The sequence below is a fragment of the Halictus rubicundus genome, chromosome 3 (assembly GCF_050948215.1).
Source record: "Halictus rubicundus isolate RS-2024b chromosome 3, iyHalRubi1_principal, whole genome shotgun sequence".
Taxonomy (NCBI): domain Eukaryota; kingdom Metazoa; phylum Arthropoda; class Insecta; order Hymenoptera; family Halictidae; genus Halictus; species Halictus rubicundus.
The window spans coordinates 5,893,044-5,903,937 of record NC_135151.1 but is presented as its reverse complement, the minus strand read 5'-3'; the positions used below and the strand labels follow the sequence as shown (position 1 = coordinate 5,903,937).

The following is a 10,894-nucleotide window of genomic DNA, read 5'->3' as shown; positions in this document are numbered from 1 at the left end:
CGACGACTATCTCACACTAGCCAAACTGATCGGACGAGCAAAATAAGGGGACAAAAATCGCGGGAAACCTAGCATGCACGCGAGTCAAGCGCATCCTTGTTTACGTGTGCATGCAGGTGTCAAACGAGTCATTTACCTTGTGCACATTACATATATGTATATATATATATATATATGTATGCACCTGTTCACGCGTATCTATTTATACGATCGATCGGTTGGCAAGATTATTCCTCTTTTGAAAAGCACCAGCGATACCGAAACTTATATCTCTATTTCTGTGTGGGAGAACGAAAATAGAACTACATACATATTACCTTAATTAAAACTATGTAGAATCCTCTATCCCATCCCAAAGTGTAATGATATCATCAACTTGTTACACGCCGAATGCATCGGAAAGACAAACTCCAGGGCGCGGGTAAATCAAAAGTTCTTTTTTCTTTTTTATTAAGAATAAGGTTGGATCAGCTCTGACATACATAACTGTTCACAATTAGTTCGTATACAAATAACCGATATTTCTTACATTTAAGTAATAATTTTGTAAAGACTGTAAAGATAAATTACGAATTATATCAACACAAGTGGCGCCATCTTGCAAAAAGTGTGTCACCTAGTTCTCGCAAGATAGCATGGTAAAACAGTGTAGAACGAAGTGATCCCTTCGATTATCAAAGGAAAAGGTTCATCCTCGAATTTTTCGTCATCGTAACGAGCATCGTCTCGCAATTCGGAACGTTTTGCGAGGGCTTTTGCAGCATTTTTTCGTGGGATACCGACGACAAGCGTGATCTATAATTAACAACGCATCAGTCTACCCGTAGAACCTTATTCTATTCTTAAACCGTTCCGCCGAAGAAAAGATAAGCCGGGGTTGCCGAGGGCCTGTGTTTTATTTATACAACATTCTCTGTCTGGCTATATTTATATATGTACTGAGAAAGCAACGACTTTAAAACAGTGTGCAAATAAGTCAGATCGTCCATGAATCTCCGAGTTTTCGGACGAGAGCAACCTAACCCGACGCAAACGGTCACGATTTTTCTAGCGTTCGTCGACGGAAGTAATTAATTAAATGGTAAAAATATATATATGTCTGGTACGATTGGCAAGTGTGCTATTCTTTCGCAGTGATCATCTGCGAAAACCATTCTGCATCGCGTCTCTGCTGTAGAAGAATCTCCATGTTATAGTCTATGGTTTCTCCCTGTACAACGTCTCAATTTACGAGAACAATCGTAGTTTATGAAAAAATCATTTAACAAACGCAACCGTTAACCTAACCTAAATCTACAGGTACGGCGATCAGCCATCGAAACCGAATACCTTAACCAACCGAGGAGAATATACGTCATAAATTCCCATAGAAAAACTCTGTATCGTGCTACGTATTTCGAACCGATACGAACACCGATTGTACCGTTGAAAGGAACAAAGGTATTCGCACATTTTTCGTGGTTCATCGGTGTTCAAGGACTTTCTCGACGCTGACGAATACGCGTAGAGAAGGGTGTCGAAAAAAATAAATAAAAAATTTAGGAACGCAGAGAGCAGGGGAATGATTTCGTTTTCGGATTCTCGGTGAAATTGCGTTAATGTTAGTAATGAAACGATCACCGGAAACAGTTTGGAATTTCCGGCGTCGGCCGTTGGATCTGCGAGCGTGATTGGTGTTCGAGAACTGGCCCGAGGTGAATCGACGAATCGCGTCGCGCTAATAGAGGCTTAGAGGGAATCGGAAACTGTTGCTGACTCTCTTTCTTTCGGTCGTAAGCCGGCACCGGTTCACCATAAGAACCGACTGTGACGCGTGCCAACAGCTCCGAAATTATTCTGGTGGCCAGTATACCGTTGCTTTCGCCGATCTCGCCCGCTCGCACAGTCCGCTCTCGCTATTTCCCGACGTGGTTTCGAACGCGGTAAGTTCCACAAAAGCGAAACACGATGGCGGCGGTTGACTGTGACCAGAATCAAGCCCAGGCCGAAGGGACCGGGCAACAGTCGCAAAACCAACTGCAGCAGTCTCAGCAACAATCAGGCCAGCAGCAACAGCCCCAGCAACAGCAACAGGCGACCGCCGGGATCCCGGGTAAGGATGACGAACGTAAACTCTTCGTCGGCGGCCTGTCGCGTAACACCACCGACAAGGAATTGAGGGATCATTTCGGCAAGTTCGGCGAGATCGAGAGCATCACCGTCAAGATCGATCCATACACCGGCATCTCCAGGGGGTTCGCGTTCATGGTATTCACCAACCCCAAGACCATCGACAAACTCCTCGCCTCCGGTGAACACTACATCAATAAACGAAAGGTCGGTCATATTTCCATTTTTTTTTCCCCGCTCTCGAAACATTTCGGAGTAATTTCTGCTCTCACGAAAAGCCTAATTATAATTCCAACGAGTAAACTGCGGATTTTGTACAGAAATAGGTGAAGTATAACATAGGAGTATGATCAGAAGAATTTAAGAACACCAATATGTTAACGGAGGAAACAAATTTTGTTTCTGTTCCTTGTAATCGGAGCATCTTGTTTCGCGTAGAGATCCGCAGGCTGTTATCGAGCCTTTGTACAATGATTGTATGTGAGTCCCTTATGGTATACGCAGAATATAATTCGTGGGCACTTAACATCTATAAATGTGTAAATAATTGAAGTTGTACACTTTCTAATGTACCACATAAATTGTTATTACAGAAATCATGAAAGCGAAGCAAGACGGTTGTGCGTAGATGTCATCTGGAAGTCCCAGGATCGATTCCTGGTGAATCAAAGATTTCTTTGGCAATTTTAATATGTCAATATTGTAGATGTACATGCATATAAGACGATACATCTTACTTTTTTAGACACTGATTTGAAACAGATATTAATACGGCATTGAAATTTTCTTCCAGTTGATCCTCTGACTGCAGAGCACTTAAAGAAAATGCAAATTTGAGCAAAACATGCCAATCGATTGGTGCAGCAGATGTAACAAGCGATATTGTAAAGAATGAGCAAGAAGCATATGAGGATTACAGATAAAACACAGACAAAGCAATGTGTATCATCAAACTTTCGTTGCAAAGTAAACATCTCAAAATTAGTTTGTTTGGTCTAAAAGAGTATCTTGTATTGTACTATCTCGTACATACTCAAAGGGTCAACAGTTTTGATACAGTACTTCTTTATTCATGAAAGGAATCGTTCAGAACAAATATTGTCAAAATGCAGATAGAAGATGTTTGTTTATCCTTCGCTCATGGAACAACTGTTGCGCATATGATATTCATGTTTTATCAAAGTGTTTGCCTCTTATGTTGTTCATTAAATATGAATCTCTTAAGCAAAATAATATCAGTGTGATGAATAGACTGCGGATCTTCGTACAAAGTAATAATTGCATCAATTGCAAGGAACAGTGACCATGTAGAAGATTCTTTCTTTTTTTTTATAATCTGCATTTTTAAATTCGTTTATTCTGTTCACTGCTTTAACTAGTTCGTTTTTCTTGTGAACGCATAAAATCTGCAGTCTAGTGATAAGCAAGCTTTTATTATACATTTATAATGTTGGACTGTTTTGTGTTGTTCCTGCATGTATGATAATTAAAATCCTACATTGTGGACATTATTATCACATTTAAATTGCCAAAAAAACATGTCAACTCAACAGGAATTAATCGTAGGACTTCTGGGTTGTTTGTAGATACATAACTTTAAAACAAAGTACCTACAGCTGATATTCTACATACATAATTAAGAATTTGTATACAGTCATTGTACAGAAGCTCATTGAAATCAAAGACAGTTGCAGTTCTTCCTTTGTTGGACAATCTCTTTCTCTCTTTGTTGTTAAATGAACAATAATTTTTTTGCAGGTTGATCCTAAACGAGTGAGTAAGAAACCTCACCACGGCAAAGTTTTCGTGGGTGGTCTCACTCCTGAGATCACGGACGACGACATTAAATCCTACTTCGGACAATATGGGACGATTGTAGAATTGCAAGCACCATTTGATAAAGTGAAGAACCAGAGGAAAGGTTTCTGCTTCATCACGTTTGACTCGAAAGAAGTTGTATATAAGCTATTGAAGACGCCAAAGCAAACGATAAACGGGAAGGAAGTGGACGTCAAGAAGGTAAAAGGAAATCCGGACATAAGAAATCAAGGTTTCTGGGGGCACGGTTACGGGTATGGTTACGGTGGCGGTTACAGTGGCGGTTACGGCTACATTCCTGAATATTATAACGGTTATCAAGGCGCCTACGACGATATGTATTTCGATTACGAGAATTACGGCGACGACTACGGTAACATGGGCTACGGTGCCCAAGGTAAGCCACGAGGAAATGGTCAGGGACCACGTCAGTTTCAGAGACATCAGCCCTACTAATAAAAACAGAGGGTATATGAATCTTACATACTCGAAACTTGGTGATAAAGCAAGAACATAGTAAGGAGTAGACCAATGTTATTTAGATACAGTCCGAGACTGAGATCAGGAAATTTGGGACGAAAGAGCTTATAGGGTCTTTGCAAGATCCGTATTTGAGCCCCGAATGCCCTAATCTTTATACGTATGTACATTCGATTGTACAGTTTCTAAAGAAGGAACGAATTTTTTCATTGATCAGTCGAAGTAGTCGAAGAGTGATTTGTTGAGTCGAAAGAAATCGCATCTTTCTTTTTGCGTGCGCACGTTTTTCTCATGATCCCACACACAAATACACACACGCACACACACACACACACACGCAAATCAGACCACAAAAGAGAATGTTCAAATATTTTTTACAAATGTTGAATTTTCCTATGAAGATGAAAACACTTTATCCTACATGTACGCGGAACAAAGTGAGGAGACAGTAACTAATATAGCGACCCTATGAAAAGAAACAAATTCAAGATTGATTTACTCCTGGTTTCTTGTTATTCATGATTCATAATACTAACAATGTATATCTTTTAATTTAATACTCTAATTATTCTTTAGCATACTAAGTTGCATTACTAAAGTATTGTTTATTATATGCTTGGTGTTACTCTTATTATTAAATGAAAAAAAAAAAAACAATAATGAATTCGACGCAGCGTCGTTAACAGTAGAATCAATTACATCGATAAACAGATTTTCAGTTTTTTCGAAAACACTATGTCAGTTAGAAATAATCGAATAGATATTTAAAAAAAAAGAAGAAATTACCATTCATGGACCAATGGTTCGTACTCCTAATTAAACGTACTTCTTCCTCATAAATTTATAACATAAACGTATTATCTATTATCATCTAATTGTTTATATTTTAAAAGTAAGGCTTGTAACTTATATGAATCATAAGGTATCATGATGAGAGACATATGCATCTTCGTATGTAATATGTATATGCGTGTACACATACATAATGATGTATATGCGTATGAGTTAGTATATAATAAAAAAAAAGTAGCGATTAAGAGAAAGATAAAAATATTTCAAAATAAATATAATTAAAATATGAACGTCCTGGGTAGATATGCGAAGAGTACGCGAGTGGTAGAGGATGGTTACAAAATATTTTAAAGACAACATTGGAAGAGCAATAATTATTATATAGATATAGCACGAAGTTTCTTTGATAATTTTATTATTTCACATTTTTAGTATCTTTTTTCTGTTTTGCTTGATGTTTTAATTACGACCAAATTAAAGAATGAAAGAAAATTGATTGCGAAAATTTCATTGGAAAAGATCTACTCTTGGAGAATGTTGTTGCTTGCACTCGTGTACTCCTTTATGTGGAAGACATACAAATATGGCAAAAAATAATTGTGTCTTGTTAACGCGAACAAAACGATTCGTAAACTCTGAATCAACAGAATGTTTAAGGCAATGGAAACGATTGTGAGAAGAAAATAATGGCAAATCAATTATAATTTAGTCTACTATGACATTTCTTTCGCATTTGTTCTGAATAGCAGATCCTGTCTGGTATACAAAGACTGCTGTTCGTATCGCGAGAAGACTGTTACTATGTAGAGTATCATGCGATATGATACATACTTAGGGAATTTGACAGCCAATAGAACTTGTGATTTTTCTCGACTAAAGAAGATGATGAAAAAAAGAAAAGAACGATTAAAAAACGACAACACGATTATAGCAAATGTAGATACCGGCATTGCGAGAACTACATTTAGGTACATCGAAATTATATTATACACAAGGCTGATAAGGCTTTAAACATTCAAGTTTTTCTCAGATGTTACAAAAGTATCGACAGTTTGGCTTAAATACGATTAAAATTAAAAAAAAAAACACATAACGCAATGACTAGCGATAACTGTTCTCTGATGAAAGATTTTAAGCCAAGCTAATTGAGCTTTTGAAATTAAATCTGTATACTATGTATACCATATTTGCTGCGTGTGGAAAAAATATATATATACACATATATATATATGTTTATATATATATATACATATATATATATATAAAAAAGAGAACAGAGTGTGAAATTAAAGGAAATAACACAAATATTTTGTTACTATTGATTACTATTCGCCTGTTTCACCCATGACACAGTGTATATTTTAATTATAACAAAAAATAAAATATTCATTATTCGAAAAACATGTGACATCCTTGTTTTAATCAAATCTTGACTCCAAAATTGAAATTAAAACAAAGTTTCATTGAGTTTCAAATTAATACGCATTATGAACTTTCCAGCGTCGCTTCAATTTGTATTTGATTCGTTAGAGATTTTAATTTGATTTTGCTTTTCGTTTTCCGAGTGTATTTGTATATTATGTTACGAAAAAATCAATTAACGTTTGGTAATCATATACGAATTTTGATTAAATGTGTATCAGGGAGTACATGTTTTGAAGTGAATCAATTCACATTAATTCTTCGCTAGATTGTGAACTATAATTGAAATAAATTCGATAATTTGTATTCTAGAATGTTTTTCAAACGTTGAAACAGTTGATAATTATTTATTTACGCATAAAGATATCACGGAATGTACGGTACAATTTATAAAATATATTGAATTTATTGGTACGTATTCAAATTAATTATCCTCATTCTCATCACTTTTACGGGGTGTCTCTAACTACAATGTTTTTAAAGTCATCTAGAAAAATCGGAGGTGGAAAAAATATTTATTCATGAAAGAAAAATTTTTTAAATTAATAGTAACTGTAGCTAAAATATGAAAAAATTTAAAATAGTGTTGATGACAATATCTCATTATTAAATTAATGTTCAGATTCAGGATGGTCGCACTTAAACTTCGATATGAAATCTGTATTTGTTCGAATTTTTCCGGGTTTTTCATATTTTACAACTAGAGTTTGCAACTACAAAATTGGAAAAAAATAAAATACGTATCATTACAATTAATATTATTCTTAATTTATATTAATTAGACATTTTGTACACAAGATTTACATGTTAGTTACATATTTAATATAAAACAATTAAGCTGTACGTTCTAATCCTGGTTAAAAAAATAATGTGCGTTCAGTTTTATGCTAAAAGACGGACCGGTTCTGTTCCAGGAAAGACGACACGGTTCTGTGTCATGCTAAAAGACGGACCGGTTCTATTCCAGGAAAGACGACACGGTTCTGTGTCATGCTAAAAGACTGACCGGTTCTGTGCCATGCTAAAAGACTGACCGGTTCTGTGCCATGCTAAAAGACTGACCGGTTCTGTGCCATGCTAAAGCGGCGATGTCACGAAAGTGGGAACGCCGAAACCCCGGGCGTGAGCACTCTCATTCCTCTCTGTATATACTATGGATGCGAGAATCCCATAAGCCAGCCGTACAGAAGTTGAAACGAATTGATACTGGCTTTACATGCCAGCGCCGCCAGTTATACACCGGTGTACTACATCCCCCGTACTCCTCTTCACCCTCGCGGTGCTCAACACTTGCGAGGGAGTCAGCTTAGATGGCACCACGTTCACGGCACATCACGTGATTGAACGTGATTAGACAAGACTAATGTTAGAATCTTTGCTGCTATTGGACGCTACTATTGCCGCCAAAACCACTGCTGTATGAATGTGTATGTAGCGTCCAATAGCAGCAAAGATTCGAGCATCAGTCTTGTCCAATCACGTTCAATCACGTGATGTGCCGTGAACGTGGTGCCATCTAAGCTGACTCCCTCGCAAGTGTTGTGCACCGCGGGGCTGAAGAGGAGTACGGGGGGATGTAGTACACCGATGTATAACTGGCGGCGCTGGCATGTAAAGCCACTTCAATTCGTTTCACGGCATCTCGAATCCATAGTATATATATATCAGTGGTTTCACGGCATCTCGAATCCATAGAATATATATATATATACTATGGATATGAGGAGAGCCATATGCTGCACGGTGTGGGCTCTCGCAAGTCTCGCAATCGTCGTCCGGTGCCTCCAGTCGTAGCAGAACCACCGACCGGTGTGAACGTACTTCCTCGTGCGTCGTTCCGCCGTTCCTGTCGTGTGTCTACGTAAATATCGTGATATCGGTGCGTATCGGTGATACTTGCGGCAGGCCGTGCGTACTGTTCACCGCGAAAATTCCAGCGTCCAGTGCATTTTTAGCCGATCCGTTCTCCGGATTGAACGAAAGACGTACGAGGAAATTCTCTCTGTGCCCGGGAAGATCGGTAGTGGTAAACGTGACACGTACTTACACGGAGAGTCAACGAGACAGACGATCGACGAACGTTCGCCGTCTTTTCTCGTAACGTGCCGTTCGTCGTTGGGCAAATATCATCTACGGTATATTATATCGAAGTCATTTTTCGGCGGTGTTGACCCGGCGCTTGATACCGCCTCGGGACGGAACGGTCTCTATCGCCGACGTGGAGTCGTGGAGTGCACCGAAAGTATTCGATCGGCACGGACACGGCGAGGAAGTGAGTAAATACGTTCCTTTTTTTTTTCGCCCGACGAACGCTGATAGTGCAAAGTACGTTTCCTCTCGTTTCACCCGTGCGATCTTCTGCCCCGTCCTACTCAAGTTGATCAAGTTATCCTTGGGACTTTTTTCGATTCCGGTCGTACACTGACGATCGCTTTCTAAATAGGAATATATCGATAGGTTAGATTTGGCCACCGATCTTCGTGTTGTAGAAACTCGATTGCTTCGTGTTATTCGTTGAACCAGTTCAGTAGACGTGTTTTTCTCTCATGGTTCGTCGAATCTGTTTCTCTCAAAAAACACACGATTCAATAATAATGTAACATATCCGTCATTACATTATGATGTAGCTAATAACCTAACAGTGGATGCGACATAAAACCATAAAATAAAAAAAAATAAAAAATTGTGCCTAATACCAGCCACCATATTCCTATATATGTATATTTATTATAGAATCATCAGCTGACCGACTGATCGATTGACTAACTCTTACAAACGGTTCTACTTGACGTTACTCGCCAAGTTAATTCATTTTGTATATGAATGACGAGAACGAAACAATATTGTTCCGAAAGAGAGAGAGAGAGAGAGAGAGAGAGAGAGAGAGAGATTTTAATAGAAATCGTCAAGATCTACGCGACGGGTTGGCATAAAAGGACTTCGCCTAAGCTCCATAATGATCGGTATGTTTTATTTATCCTCCCTCCAGCGCTCTTCGCGTTGATTACCATAAGAGCCTCTACAAACGGCGAACCGATAGAAATAGAGCTCGCTAAATAAATATCGCGCCGATGCATGCGAAATATCGCCATTTTTATCCGCGAACTAACTTCCAGGCTCGATAACCCTTTGCCAAAATTATCACGCGCAGTGACAGTTGTTTGCGACTTATGTAGATTCCACTAATTAATCGATGATCTCGAATTTTTCTATCGCAATTATTATTGTTGTTATTGTCATTATTACGCGAGAACTAGGCGTTGTCACGCGACATCATTGGTTTTCGTCTATTCGCTAATCCGGACTGTTATTCCGTTAATTCGAAATGTACACTTTCGGTTTGTTTCGGTTATTTTTAACGTCGTTATCTGGTGCGGTTTCAAGACGACTTATTGTTGTGAAGGTGCAATCTTATTGCACCGCGATGCAACAACTTTGTACCGCACTATACATACATACAGTACGTATGCATACATGTATTTATGAATATTCAAGACATAACCCCTCCACTTATTCTGGTAGTTACGGAATTGCACGGATCGGAAAAAGTCGAGACAAAAAATAGTTGAGGCCTTGAGACACCGGATGAAGCTCAAAGCTCAAAGAATATTCACAGGGTGCCGAAGAAGTACTAAAAAATATTTAAACAGTTACGCAAGTTGTAGATAAACAAATTTTTCTTTATACGATATTTTATATGTAATATTTTCAAAGACATTTCACAACAAATATGTAATGAAACGAATATATATATAACAAAAATATGAAAAATAAAAAAATTAATAAAACAACTAATTTTATTTTTTTTTATAAATGTAAAATGTATAACATATTCTTAATATAGTCAACAAATTTGTTTAACCCTTGCGTTAAGAACCGGGTTGCCCGGGTACCCGTTTCCAATTTCTTTTTAAAACTAATATAATGTTTTCGTTGACAAACAGCAAGATTATTGTAAATTTTTATGTTCGTGGGCAACATCGTTGAATATGGTAGAAAAAACTTGGTTATTGACGTAAATTATTTACCATCGTAATGATAACATTCGAAATGTTGGGTACAGCGGCAATTAACTCACACCGAGTCACAATCAAATTTGTTTGTTTTCCTGTATTATGTTTTTCCAAATTTGTGCCAATAAAAAGAGAGGGAGGCTATATTTTAACAGTGTGTATGTACTATACTGGAAAATTGCTTAACGCTGTTGCACATTATACAGTAGCCAGGGTGCAATATCCCCGATACACGAAATTATTTAGGTCGTTTAACTCCG

At 37.9% G+C, this 10,894-nt stretch overlaps 2 protein-coding genes across 9 annotated transcripts in view; both read left to right on the top strand.

Annotated features, from left to right (window-relative positions):
• The first annotated feature begins 706 nt into the window (after positions 1-706).
• LOC143352488 (RNA-binding protein squid) lies at positions 707-6,447 on the top strand. The gene is made up of 2 exons (XM_076785009.1): positions 707-2,316; positions 3,868-6,447. The coding sequence occupies exons 1-2, from the start codon at positions 1,948-1,950 to the stop codon at positions 4,381-4,383; spliced, it is 885 nt and encodes a 294-aa protein (XP_076641124.1). The 5' UTR covers positions 707-1,947; the 3' UTR covers positions 4,384-6,447.
• Positions 6,448-8,375: 1,928 nt separating this feature from the next.
• LOC143352485 (inositol 1,4,5-trisphosphate receptor-like) overlaps positions 8,376-10,894 on the top strand; it is a 71,538-nt gene continuing 69,019 nt past the window's right edge. For 3 of the 8 annotated variants that reach the window (XM_076785002.1, XM_076785001.1, XM_076785003.1), the window contains exon 1: positions 8,377-8,893. The gene's annotated coding sequence lies outside the window, so the exon portion shown is untranslated. Of the gene's footprint in view, positions 8,894-10,894 lie in introns of all 8 variants that reach the window. The other 5 variants (XM_076785005.1, XM_076785006.1, XM_076785004.1 and 2 more) reach the window with 3 other exon arrangements.